Source organism: Amblyraja radiata, chromosome 12 (genome assembly GCF_010909765.2).
Source record: "Amblyraja radiata isolate CabotCenter1 chromosome 12, sAmbRad1.1.pri, whole genome shotgun sequence".
NCBI lineage: Eukaryota > Metazoa > Chordata > Chondrichthyes > Rajiformes > Rajidae > Amblyraja > Amblyraja radiata.
The window spans coordinates 41,214,179-41,228,863 of record NC_045967.1 but is presented as its reverse complement, the minus strand read 5'-3'; the positions used below and the strand labels follow the sequence as shown (position 1 = coordinate 41,228,863).

Here is a 14,685-nt window from a genome sequence, read left to right as displayed (position 1 = left end):
CACCCTTAATGTAAAATTATTTTGTACTTGTTTAAACCTGGATTTAAACTATATTTTGGAATACAGCTCTTGCCTGGTTAGGAAACATTTACACTTGTTTTACTCACCTGTACCTCCATCAGGCAGGTTAATTTATCCTCCAATACATTTTCTTGCTCTGTTGTTTGCTTCAATTTGAAGCCATAATCAAATCCTTCGCCATCCTCAGGCACCCCCAGCATATCATACCAAAGTTGTGCAGGTCCATAGCGCCATTCTGCAACTTTTGGTCTCATGTCCATTATATTATCAGTGTCACCAGCGGATTGTGAGAATTTGGACTCCACAGGGGCCATCATGGTAATCTGAAAGTTATAATCAGAAATGGCAATCTTGGCGGCTCAGAATTATTAAATGGCATTAAAGGTAAGAAGTCTAAAGTATTATCAATGTTTAATTAAATAAATATTTATCAGCACATGTTCCTTCAAGCACCTTGCATTCCTGTAACATTCACTCTTTTGCCTCTCTCCAAAGAGAAAAGCGCAGAAATACGACTTGCTGTCTTATCCAACCAATATCAATGGTTCAGAGAACACTGCTACAGCATGGTAGGTTGGCAATTTATATCATCATCATTCATTGTTTGTGCTGCAATATAGTTTTACATACCTTCAGGCTGAGAAATATATAAATGTGTAATATCTTCTGCTATTATCAGAGCTGATCATTGTTGAGGAATGCACCTCAGAGGTATAGTCAGGAGGGATGGAACGGATGGTATTCTGAAGATGTATTTTACACTAATTATCACAGTGCTGTGTATGTGGTTCCACTAAAAGGTAGACTTGTATCTATTTCAGATTTGCAATTGATAATTATGTATATTGTACAAGTGTAGCAGAATCATGTCTTAGATTTTTCAAAATACAGTTTCCCCAATTACAACATCTACTTATTTTGCATATTACACACTTCATCATCAGAAAGGCACTGTTCAGGCGGTGGAGGCGCTGCATAATGATACTCCCAGCCAGATTTTGGGTCCCTGGCTGTCTCTTCTCCTTCTCCCTCCTGCGCCGGAGCCTCCGGCAGACGTTCACGATGTTTCTTTTTTCTTTTCCTCCTAGCACTTCGCCAAACTGATGGAATATTCTTTCCAGGTCCAAAGAGGCGCAAAAAACGCAACACCTGCAAAATTAATCTTGCTTAATATTGCAACAAACATCCCAACGCGCAACAAAAAAATCATCTGAAAACCTGTCCACAATGGGAGTTAATTTATCTACTAAAATGTCTCTCCATAATCCATGAGAGAAACACAATGTTCCCATACACCAACAGAGATCTGGTAGTTGTAGAAACTCACATAGTTGATCTTTATCATCCATCACTAGTTTCTTGGTATAGCATTTGCAAATGAAGGGGGAATGAATGGACACAAAGTGACAGAACTATACAGCATGGAAGAAGGCTCTTAGGCCCAATGCGCCCATGCCAATCATGACGCCAAACCGAGCTGATCTACTTACCTGCACCTGGCCTATATCAATCTAAGACTTTCCTCTCCATGTACCTGCCCAAACATTTTTCAAATGTCATAATTGTATCCGCCTCTCCCCATTTCTTTGGCAGTCGATTCCATATGTGTATTGCCCTCTACGTGAAAACCTAACTCTATTCAGCTTCTCCTTACAATTCAAAGCTTCCAGGCTCGTAACATCCTTGTAAATGTTTTTGCATATTTTCCAGTTTAATAGCAAATATGAACTGTTAGTCTAAGCCACTAACAGTTGTGACACAATTGGAATTTAATTATGTATGTATATTTATATTGGTAATTTTGGCTATTGTCACAATGAGAGCAATCAGCATTCATCATGAGTGAGATCCTAAATTGTGTAATTAAATATATAATAGTGTAACTCTAGGTACCCAATGATGCCCCATGTTTATTGTAAGGTATTAATGGGCATGAATTCCTCATGAGTAATGAGGAAGGATTTACAAGAGATCTTGTGGTTAAAGATGCGCTCAAAGTTAGTGACCACAATATGTCAGAATTTTAGATGCAATTTGAGGATACATATCACAGGACCAAAACAAGTGCCTTTAAGTTAAATGAGGAAAATTCGAATGATATGAAGGTAGAGTTGTCTGAAGTGGACTGTGAAAATAAGTTAAGAGTCACTGTCAGATGAACAGTTGCAGATATGCAAATAACTGGTTTACAACACTCAGGAGGAATTTATTCCAATTAGAAAGAGGGATTCCATAGTAGGAGGCACAATCTATGGAGCTAGTTCCTGGAATTGGAGGATTTTCCTATCAAGAAAGATTAGACAGTTGATGTCTGCATTCCTTGGAATTTATGAATGATGGCTGACCTTATTCAAATATACAACAGTAAATGTTGAGATGTTTTCATGATCAGGAGAGTCATGAATAAGGAAACATCACTACAAAATAAGGGGCCAGTCATTTAAAACCGAGGTGGTAGAATTTTTTTTCCTTAGAGATTTTCTGATAAATTTCTTTCTCAGTAAATCTCTGGAATCATGTTATATTTAAGATGGAGAAATATAAATATTTAAAAAAGCGAGAAAATTAGTTTATGGCACAGAAAAGGAATCAAGACCAGCATTGAACAGTCATGATCATCCTGATCAGCCGAGAAGGCTCAAGGGATCTGGCGGCCTTTGCCCGTTCCTATTTTCTTGTGTTCATTAACGATATTCTCGGTTATAAATTAGAATATGGTCATAAATTATTGGAACTTTCAAAATTGATCTTCACTAAAATGTGTTGGCTTAACTACATTAGATGTATTGGCTTAACTACATTGGATGCCAGGGGATACTTTCCTTAGAAGGTAATAGAACTACAACTTTCTGGATTCCCTGATTGTCATATCAGCTTTATTAAAGTTTCATATAGATATGCATATATGGAAACATGTATACCAGCAAGGAGTTCAGACCAAAGCATTCCTCTCACAATATTCCGAAACCCAACCATTTGCCCGTCCAATGATCCAAGACCATAGCTGTGTTTTTTAACAGACACGTCACTATGTAATTCACTACACAATATTTACACATCACTATGTAATTTACTACACAATATCCGAATGTATAATCTTTCACCTGTCCTGGCCGAAATTCTGGAAAGAGTTCTGTGACGTTGGGCAGCAGCTTAGTTGAATCATGCTGCATGATACCCGCGAGTGGCAATGTGAGTTTATCCTCCTTCTGAGATTCATTCGGCCTTATTCGTGAAACCTGTCGATCTGTCTCAGACTCTGAATCAGAGGAACTGCTAAATTCAACCTTGTCCGACGAGGATGAAGGAGCAATTATGGAAGGTAAAATTATCCCATCATTCTCATCAGCTACCGGACTAGGGAATAGACTGTCGGAAGCACGAGATCCTCCAACGGTGCCAGAATTGGGTAATGCTGAATTTACCCCATTTGCTAGAAAAATAAAGATGAAAATTAGCAAATCAGATTTTGCACAGCAGAGATAGCAGATGGCTCACACTGCTCTACTCTCATGCACCTGTGAATTTTCTATTACAGTGTTATTATACGCTAGTTCTAATTTTAAGAAAGGTTCTTCCTTTAAAGTAAAAAAAACTCAAAATTATTATCCTGCATATAGACCTGTCAGGAGTTATTGTCAGGATAATATATAATTGTCAGGAGTTGCTATAAATTGGAAGGTGTTGTCAACAATCATGAAACATAGAAACATAGAAATTAGGTGCAGGAGTAGGCCATTCGGCCCTTCGAGCCTGCACCGCAATTCAATATGATCATGGCTGATCATCCAACTCAGTATCCCGTACCTGCCTTCTCTCCATACCCTCTGATCCCCTTAGCCACAAGGGCCACATCTAACTCCCTCTTAAATATAGCCAATGAACTGGCCTCGACTACCCTCTGTGGCAGAGAGTTCCAGAGATTCACCACTCTCTGTGTGAAAAAAGTTCTTCTCATCTCGGTTTTAAAGGATTTCCCCCTTATCCTTAAGCTGTGACCCCTTGTCCTGGACTTCCCCAACATCGGGAGCAATCTTCCTGCATGTAGCTTGTTACATCACTATATGGAAGATCTTCTACAATTAAAAAAACACAAAATGCTGGAGTATCTCAGCGGGTCAGGCAGCATCTCTGAACAACATGGATAGGTGACGGTTTGGGTCGGACCTTTCTTCAGATTGATTACAGGATTACTGGACTACAATTACTGGACCAAAAACAAAACATAATAGTTCCATATTATCAAAAAAAGTTAGGTGGACATATGGGCCATCACAGAATAGAATAGACTCGAGTATACATGATGGGTCGAATGGCCTACGTCTTCTCCTGACTTATGAAAATAGTATTCAGTAATTTTTCCTTCCTTACTTAGCTCTCTCTCTCTAAAGGACCATTCACCTGTACTCACCACTTGATTCCTGAGAACCTCCCTCTTCTTTGCTTAATGGAGGTGGTGGTGGTGGGGGTGGCATGAGCTTTGAGTCAACATCTTCATTGTCTGCATCATAGTCATCGTCGTCATTGTCTTCTGTAGCCAAGAAGGAAAAAAATGATTGAATGAATTAGTAAATGTCATATTTCAAGTATTCTCTAATACAAAAGTAAAATACTATTGAAACTAGAAATTGGAAATAAAAACAAAAGGTGCTAAAAATATTCAGCACGGCAGTTTGCGTATTGCAAGGTAGTTTGATAACCTTTCATCAAAAATCAAAAGCAAAAGTAACTTTCTTTACTGCAGTTACAATTCCAGCTTTTTCTGTGTTTAAGTTAAAACTTTCCTAAATTCTCCTGAATAATTAATATCATTAACAGTCAAAAAATAATCTTTTGCAATATATTCTTATTCCCCTGCAATATGGCTTACAAGTTAATCATGTTGACGATGCAGTGAAAATCACACAGTGCAGCAGTGGCATTGTGGTTAAATTATCATACCAGAAGCCTAAAAACCTAAACTATCAATCCAGAGATCCAAGTTCAAATCCCACGAGAGCAGCTATGGAGTTGAAGGTCTAAAATTTGGAGAGCAACTAGTTATAGCAATGACGAAGCAAAGCATTTTTGTTGAAGCCCATCACAAGGATACCCCAGGATATATCTTGCCCACCAGAGGGAGCAGCACAGTGAACTACAAGTGGGAAGATTTACACTCATAGGTGGGTATATGGAATGAGCTACCAGATGACATAGATGAGGCAGGTATAACACAACATTTAAAAGACATTTGGGCAGGTACATGAATAGGAAAGATTTAGAGGAATATGGGTCCAACACAGGCAAATGGGACTAGCATAGATGGGGCATCTTGGTTATCATGGATAAGATGGGCTGAAGGTCCCATTTCATGCCGTATGTCTCTATGACTCTTTACGACATATTAAACGCAACAATACAAATAATGTTACGTAAACAAGATCATAATACCACAAGCCAAATGCATAGTGTATGTTCAATATATATTATTTCTTGCCAGACTATAATAATGCAGCCTTTGCTATATATTACAATATAATCAGTGTTATTTTTGCAAGTTAAATAAGTCATCAAAGTAGACATTCGTTAATAGAATTATCCTAGTTACCCAATTTCCTTAGAGGTTGAAGATTCCCCATCGCTTGACGGTATCTGTGGGTCTCATCTTCTGCTACCTCAGTGATATCCGAGTAATCAATGGCATCATCTTTACTTTGAATCCACCCTAAATAGAACAGGATAATTATTACTCACTTCAACCAAATGCAAGCCCAATGTGCGAATAACACCTTACAGCTCTGTTCCTAGGTCTTCAGGAAAACATGAAAGTATTTCGCATTTAAACAGGGTCATGCTTTTTGCACAAGCACAAAAAAACATGGGCACCTGGCAACAAAAGAAGATAAACACAAATTCTAAAGGTAAATGGGTTGAAATCACAATGTCAATTGGGAAATTGTGCAAGTCATGCAACAGAGTAAGAGGAAAGGTAAGATTCATGAGGATAGCGTTAGATGGCTTTAGAATGATTGAATCCAGAAGCAACAACTGAGCTTCAGCAGAAGGTATTAAAAGTAGAATACAGCTAATGTTCAGAGATGAAATTGGACACACACTTTGCACTAAAGAGTAAAGCTTTTCCATTTGATTTGGTAATAGTTGTGCATCCATGTAGATTAATACAAAAGGCCACAACTTACACACTTGATTGGAATGCTGGCTGGCATTTACATCAATCAATCAATCAATTTTATTTATATAGCACATTTAAAAACAACTCACGTTGACCAAAGTGCTGTACATAGAAGAATTTGGGTTGCCATACAGCCATACAAATAAAAAGAAAAGCACAACACACTATAGAACTTAACATGAACGTCCCCCCACAGCGGAATCAATGTTTCCCACTGTGGGGGAAGGCAACAAAGTTCAGTCCTCTTCCTCTATGTTCACCCGTGGTCAGGACCTATTGAGGCTCCGCAGTCGCCACAGCGGAGGCCCGATGTGTCAGGCCCTCTCGCCGGATGATGGAGCTCCGGCTTCGGAAGAACACTCTCGGTGGCTTGGAGTTCCGAATCGGCCGCTTTCTACCGGAGACCGTGGCTTACATAGTACCTTTGTTTGCTAGAAGCATCATCCTGAGCCTGTTCATGGTTGTTGAACTAAGGAGAGGTTATGAGGAATGACCAATGACTTAAAGAAGAAACTTAAAAGAGATGGAGATAAAGGTTTGAGAGTGCCCCCCATATACCCTTATTAGAGTGAGCCCCATGACTGAAGACATAGCAATTAATAGTGGAATACTTTTTTTTTTTTAATGGAAAATGCCCAAAAACCCAGATTAAAAGAGTTGTACGAAGGTAAGCAGAGAGAGGGCTATGACTATAAAAAGCAAAATGAAAACTTTTACATGATTGGCCAACATGAATCAGACTGATAAGGAAGCTGGTGTAGGATAGGACATGCACAAAGATTTAGACATGCTAGAGTTTATGGAAAAGTAAATGCAAGTCAAGCAAGGAAAGCATTGGAGTTGTAAATTATGTAACTGACCTTCAAATATGGATAAAGCTGGAGAATCTGTACTGTTAAATAAATTATAACCTAGCTCTCATGTCGACTTTGTCATTCAACAAGAATATTGGCCGATATACCTGATAACTCAATTTCCATTGTGATATGTAAACCTTTGATGACATTATCTCAGCCCCCAGTATAACTTAGACTGACGTGCAGGTCTTTAGCTTTGAACCTTCCATAGATTCACGATCATCAGAGAAGAAACTCCTTTCCTTTCCTTGTCCCTATCTTGAGACTATGACCCATAGCTCTGGAATCTCCCTGCATCTCTAAACCACATGAAACATACTCACTGTATCTGCTCACCCCCTTAAAATTATTTGTGCAAAAAAAAAAAAAAAAAAAATTGGAAGAGCACAAAATATGCTTTAAAAGATAAAGTTGGAAAAGATTTCAACAGAAATTGGAGCTAAATCAAACAGGAATTAAAAGTTTATGACCATCAAGCGAATAAGAGCAAAAAAATAAAATGAGCAACAGTACTGAAATACCTTCAAGATGGTTTATGATGATCAACAAGTTCATTCTTTAACACAAATACATTACACACCCTCTGAATTGGTGCTCTCTTCATCGGACTCCTCTTCATTGGCTGTGATTTCCTTGATTAGGGTGCCGAGGCCCAATGTCCCCAAGCCATCCAGATGCTTCTTTGACTCCTGACCGCAAAGAGTGTACACGTTAGCCCACCTTGAATGCACATGTTTCAGCTAATTATGCACACAGGTACATCAACAAAACAAAACTGTTCTTTGGATCCGTAAAATTTGCAGAAGCAGAAAAAAAAAATGCAATGAAGATAATGATTAAAATCCTAAAACAACTGAACGTTTGAAGATTTTAATCCTGTTCTCTCCATTTCAATCGTATGTTCCATTCTTTGGTTGCAAATGGAAAGCTGTTGGCAATATAACCCTGATCAATCCAGCAAAAGAAAAATAGATGAATATTCAAATTAGTCGAAGAATGTCTTAACTCTGGAGCAGGGATGATCTTGATTGATTTTTTTTTAAATCTCACAAGCAGTGCTCCATAATCACAAATTGTTCTACACAATTACCCAGTGAATGCAGTCTTTTTACTCATGGTAGGGGAAAATCAAGAACTAGAAAGCATAGGTTTAAGGTGAGAAGAGAAAGATTTAATAGGAACCTGGATGGTTAACTTTTACACATAGAGGGTGTGTGGGTGCATGGAACGTGCTGCCAGAGGAAGTGGATGGAGCAGGGGCAAAAACAACATTTAAACGCCCAAGACTAAGAAGGCTGCAGAAAGTGGTGGACAATGCCTGGTCTATCACAGGTATTGACCTCCCCACTATCGAAATGATTTACAGGACATGCTATCTCCAAAAGACAGCTAATATAGAATCACACCACCCTGGCCACATTCTCATCTTGCCGCTACCATCAGGAAGAATGTACAGGAGCCTGAGAACCATGGTCTCTGGGTTCAAGAACAGCTTCGTCCCATCCCATCAGGCTCTTGAGCTACACTGCACTACCCTATCTCAGCAACAATCTACTGTGGACTTTGTTTAGGTTGCACTCCGCACTGCAGATTGCACTGTTATGCTCAGTTTACCTAATATTATTGATAATTTATTGTTTTATTGATTATTGTAATTTGTTGTGTTATTGCGTTAATATGCTGTAAAGCTGCAGCATGCAATAATTTAATTGTTCTGTTCTCAGTGCACGACAATTAAACTCTCTCGGACAGGTTTAAAGGGATATAGACTAAACACGGGCAAACGCAACTAGCTTAGATGGGGATCTCAATTGGCATGGATAAATAGGGCAAAAGAGCTGTTTCATGCTGTATGACTATCATAAAAGAAACAGTAAAGCTCTGATAATCTGGTACTCTACAGACACTGGTATGTTGAACAAGCAGATTTTCATAACTACTGAATGTGACTCCTACTGTTAGAGATTATTCAGGATTTATAAAATTATGTGGAAGTAGCGGCCATTATTTCAAAACAAGAATGAGTCTTCAGATATCTGTTCTAACGTACATTGGACGCAGTCATTAGTTTCAAATTAACAACAATAATTTTGGGTGTCCAGATTGTCAGTTTTCAGAAGCTTTTAGATCATCTATATGAATTACTTTGTCCCAGCAAAAGTGTTTGAACATTCAGAGGTGGCTTGTCAGCCACTCTGTAAATGTATAATTCAATGGAACCTTTTATCAGACTCAAAATATCAAAGTAAATGATATAATTATAGCTATTAAAACTTGATGTAGTTTAATATTTAAACATTTATTTCCCCCATATATTGTACAGCAGAACAATACATTTTCCAGTGAACCTGGTAGGTTAAAAATGAGCGAGAAATATGCACACTCTCTGGATCTCTACTACAGCCACTAACCAACCCGCGTTCCACACCCTTGGTGCTCAGAACCCCAATCCTCAATTCTGGAGCCACAGGTGACATTCCAGACTAAAGATTGAGCCATCTGCTGAACCATCGGGATACCCAAACAATCCCATGCCACATTATCAAAGTTTTACTGCACAAATTAAATGAAAATCATTGCAGATTAGTTATTAACGCAGGCAAAATATGAAAACCAGATGGCTAATTTAGAAAGATTATTAAAAATACCAATAGAGATACCAAAATACAAAGAGATAATGGAACCATGCCGAAAATTCCTTTGCAACATGTCTCTATAAAACCTCTTTTAGGTGAAGCAAGGATTTATAGAACAGAAAGCAGAAAATGGGCAGTAAAGAAAGATAGGCAGCCAGGAGAGAAGTATACTTAAACTGAAATATTGTTCAAAACCAAAATGTGGTACTTAGTGAGTGGATTCTCTAAACCATTAGCCTAATTGCGAAAAGTAACTTTAATAATGGAATGGGAAAAATGGGAAACTGATCATAAGGAGTGGAAGGTGATTGAAGTCAGATAATTATCAGTGTAAGTTACTTACATAGATAACATTTTAAATATTAATTCCATAGGATTAATGATAAAAAAAGGTTGGATTCTGCCTATCAGAGGATTGAACCGTTTGCATGATATAATTGGTATTCTGCATATTCTACCCTATTATGATACAGTCATTATTCCCAATGATGTGCATACCTTGTCAAGAACACTGTCATCCTCCAATTGTCCATCCTCATTGATATTTCCAAACAGAAAACCAGCGAGAGAAAATGGTTGCTCATGGTCCTCATCGCTGTCTGAATCCGACATTTTCAGAAGTTCTACCAATCTATCTCTGGGAATGAGAGAGAAAATAAGTGTCTGAGTGCACAATTTGTTCAGCATAATGACCCACAATCATCTTAAATTATTAGGATAAATGCAAATATTCATTCCAATGTCCTACCTTGAATGTAATGAATATTGATTTTAACTTGCTCAATCAGAGGTGCATGGTAGAGAATAATTATATAAGGTGTAACATTGCTAAGTTTGAGAACTCATGATGTACCACAACTGGGAAGTCTCTTCCAATCTCAACCCGATCAATCACTATCACCAGTAGTGGGCATCTACAATATCCCTAAAAGATCTGTCCTCCATGTTTTCTTTCCACCTACATGTTGTCATTTAGCCAAATCATCCAACAGTTCGCATGTATCCAGACAACTTTTGCTGCTTTAATCTCACTTTCCTTGCCAACATTGTCAGATTGCTTCTGCAACTTCTGTTGATGTAGAAATATCCTTTATCATTGTTAATTTTTTTGCATATTTCATTCATTTGTTCTATATCTCTCTCTCGACATCACCCTCTACAGTGCCCTCCATAATGTTTGGGACAAAGACCCATCATTTATTTATTTGCCTCTGTACTCCACAATTTGAGATTTGTAATAGATAAAAAATCACTTGTGGTTCAGATGCACATGGCCAGATTTTAACAAAGGCCATTTTTATACATTTTGGTTTCATCAGGTAGAAATTACAGTTGTGTTTATACATAGTCCCCCCATTTCAGGGCACCATAATGTTTGGGACACAGCAATGTCATGTAAATGAAAGTAGTCACGTTTAATATTTTGTTGCATATCCTTTGCATGTAATGACTGCTTGAAGTCTGCGATTCAAGGACATCACCAGTTGCTGGGTGTCTTCTCTGGTGATGCTCTGCCAGGTCTGTATTGCAGCCATCTTTAGCATGCTTATTTTGGGGGCTAGTTCCCTTCAGTTTTCTCTTCAGCATATAAAAGTCTTGCTCAATTGGGTTCAGATCGGGTGACTGACTTGGCCGCTCAAGAATTGACAATTTTTTTGCTTTGAAAACTCCTATGTTTGGGATCATTTCTTGATGTACAATGAACCGCCGGCCAATGAGTTTTGAGGCATTTGTTTGGACTTGAGCAGATAGGATGTATCTATACACTTCAGAATTCATCATGCTATTACCATCAGCAGTTGTATCATCAATGAAGATAAGTGAGCCAGTTCCTTCAGCACCCACAGGTGCCCAGACCATAATACCCCCACCACCGTGTTTCACAGATGACGTGGTAGGTTTGGATCTTGGGCAGTTCCTTCTCTCCTCCATACTATGCTCTTGCCATCACTCTGATATAAGTTAATCTTCGTCTCATCTGTCCACAACCTTTTTCCACAACCGTGGTTGCTCTTTTAAGTACTTCTTGGCAACCTGTAACCTGGCCATCCTATTTTTGCGGCTAACCAGTGGTTTGCATCTTGCAGTGTAGCCTCTGTATTTCTGTTCATGAAGTCTTCTGTCATCTTCTGTCATCAGCTGTGGAGGTCTTCCTTGGCCTGCCAGTCCCTTTGCGATTAGTAAGCTCACCAGTGCTCTCTTTCTTCTTGACGATGTTCCAAACAGTTGATTTTGGTAAGCCTAAGGTTTGGCTGATGTCTCTAATGGCTTATTTGACTTTCATTGACACAACTTTGGTCCTCATGTTGATGAACAGCAATAAAAGTTTCCAAAGGTGATGGAAAGACTGGAGGAAAGACTAGGTGCTCAGAGCTCTCTTATACCTACATTAAGGAGGCAATTAAACACACCTGAGCAATTACAAACACCAATGAAGTCATGTGTCCCAAACATTATGGTGCCCTGAAATGCGGGGACTACGTATAAGCACAGCTGTAATTTCTACATGGTGAAACCAAATTGTGTAAAAATACCCTTTAATAAAATCTGACAATGTACACTTTAACCACATGTGATTTTTTCTCTTACAAATCTCAAATTGTAGAGTACAGAGGCAAATAAATAAATGATGGGTCTTTGTCCCAAACATTATGGAGCGCACAGTATATATTTTTACAGAAAGACCTGAAGGGAGGCAACATGCAGATGTTTCCCTTTCCCCTGACTCTCAGTCTGAAGAAGGGTCTCGACCCGAAACGTCACCTATTCCTTTTATCCAGAGATGATGTCTGACCCGCTGAGCTTTTTGTGTATATCTTCGAGAACCTACCAACCCGGGTCCCCTCATCAGTCCTACTTTGACTATTGTATCAGGTCCCATTTGCTATCTAGGTATCCTATCTTCTCCGAATAGAAGTTCCAAATTACCAAATCTCGTAGTTTCAAAGAACAGGACTTTTTAAACATTATTTGCACGGGATCTTTCTCTCAGTCTCAGACCCTGGGTTAGGGCTCCCGTCAGATCATTAATTTTCACAGCTCGGACCCGCTTTTCTTTGCAGTTTACACCAGGGGTAGCAGCGGCCCTTCCCAGCACCGCTGCCTCAGTCCCCGGCCTCCTGCACGTCCCCGCCAGATCGCCGTGGTCAGGCCTCACTCATCCCGTCCCGTCCCTGCAGCACCCGAACAGTTTGCTCCACTCTCACCGCCACCAAAACACATCACATCTCACCTCAATCCCGCGGCTCCTTCCCCAACACGACCACACAAAACCCCCCAGCAACCTCCGGCTGGAGCGCCCCCGCGGCGCCGGAGGACCAGCGAGTCCTCCCATCCCTGGACAGGACACAGCGCCCCCGTGGCACCGGCGGACCAGCGAGTCCTCCCATCCCTGGACAGGGCACAGCGCCCCCCGTGGCACCGGCGGACCAGCGAGTCCTCCCATCCCCGGGCGGGGCACAGCGCCCCCCGCGGACAAGCGAGTCCTCCCATCCCCGGGCGGGGCACAGCGCCCCCTGCGGCGCCGGCGGACCAGCGAGTCCTCCCATCGCCGAACGGGACACAGCGCCCCCCCGCGGCGCCGGAGGACCAGCCAGTCATCCCATTGAAGTGAGACAAAAAACTGGAGTAACTCAGCGGGACAGGCAGCATCTCTGGAGAGAAGGAATGGATAACATTTCAGGTCGAGACCCTTCTTCAGACTGAGTCAGGGGAGAGGGACACTAGAGATCAAAGATCTTATAGCGGAGCAAGATAGGCCACTCCTGCGAAATGCAATGGGCTGACGTGTAGTACGCTACGGAACGGATCGTGGGCATTTCTTTCGTCCATTCCAGTAACCGGAACCTACCCGACCCGACTCGCAGCGTAATCAACGTTGCGGGGGAACAGTTTGTGCGTGTGATATTGGGTTAGATTCATAATTCTGTTAGTTCTTTTTAAAGAATAAAATGTTTATAAAATTTGACTCTGGTAATTTTCTTTTTTAATGTTTTTTAAATAATGTCTTTTTAAATGGCTCATATGCTGTGTTTGAGCTGATTTTGTATTACACTTGCACTCTGTAATTCATTCATCTAATCACACTGTTCACAACTGCAGTATTTGGGGAAATAATAGCAATATGAAGATTCCAGTTGCTCTAGCCCTGGAATGTTACTTAATGTTTTTGTGTCTATGGAGTTGTTTCTCAACAATAAAATGGGTCTGGTCTTCCCAATAGCCAGAGAGTGGCATGAGATCTGTCTGTAAATGGTGGGGTTATCTAAATTAAGTATTTCACAAAATTAAATTTGTTTAAGCAAGATTTACAAATGATGTATAACTTAAGGATGGTTTTATTCAGCGAGCATACAACTGATTAGATTGTGCTGGAAAGAACACACATACATGAATGTGATATAGGATGCCATCTCAATGGCACTTCACTCCGCTCTCTCCCACCTCGACAACAGAGACACTTACGTAAGAATGCTGTTCATCGATTACAGCTCAGCATTCAACACCGTCATACCCTCTAAACTGATCACCAAATTCAGCGACCTGGGCATCGACCCCTTCCTCTGCAACTGGATACTGGACTTTCTAACCAACAGACCCCAGTCTGTTAGGTTAGACAAGCACACCTCTTCAACCCTCACCCTGAATACCGGCGTTCCATAAGGCTGTGTGCTGAGCCCCCTCCTCTACTCCCTCTTCACCTACGACTGCACACCTGTACATGGTACTAACACCATCATCAAGTATGCAGATGATACAACGGTGATTGGCCTCATCAGCAACAACGATGAGTCGGCCTATAGGAAGGAGCTCCAGCTCCTAGCTGCATGGTGCGCTGACAACAACCTGGCCCTTAACTCCAAGAAGACCAAGGAGCTCATTGGAGACTTCAGGAAGTCTAGGGGCAGCACGCACACCCCCATCCACATTAACGGGACGGAGGTAGAACGTGTTTCCAGCTTCAGGTTCCTGGGGGGTCAACATCTCCGATGACCTCTCT

At 40.5% G+C, this 14,685-nt stretch overlaps 1 protein-coding gene across 3 annotated transcripts in view; it reads right to left on the bottom strand.

Moving 5' to 3' along the window:
- taf1 (TATA-box binding protein associated factor 1) overlaps window positions 1-13,020 on the bottom strand; it is an 81,840-nt gene extending 68,820 nt beyond the window's left edge. For 2 of the 3 annotated variants that reach the window (XM_033030614.1, XM_033030616.1), the window contains exons 1-8: window positions 12,919-13,020; window positions 10,185-10,323; window positions 7,631-7,739; window positions 5,609-5,725; window positions 4,433-4,552; window positions 3,126-3,454; window positions 955-1,170; window positions 108-344 (exon numbers count right to left, since the gene is read on the bottom strand). In XM_033030614.1, the coding sequence (XP_032886505.1) occupies window positions 108-344; window positions 955-1,170; window positions 3,126-3,454; window positions 4,433-4,552; window positions 5,609-5,725; window positions 7,631-7,739; window positions 10,185-10,298 (1,242 nt within the window). In that variant the 5' untranslated portion in view covers window positions 10,299-10,323; window positions 12,919-13,020. Of the gene's footprint in view, window positions 1-107; window positions 345-954; window positions 1,171-3,125; window positions 3,455-4,432; window positions 4,553-5,608; window positions 5,726-7,630; window positions 7,740-10,184; window positions 10,324-10,434; window positions 10,814-12,918 lie in introns of those variants that run through there. The other variant, XM_033030615.1, reaches the window with a different exon arrangement.
- Window positions 13,021-14,685: the final 1,665 nt, after the last annotated feature.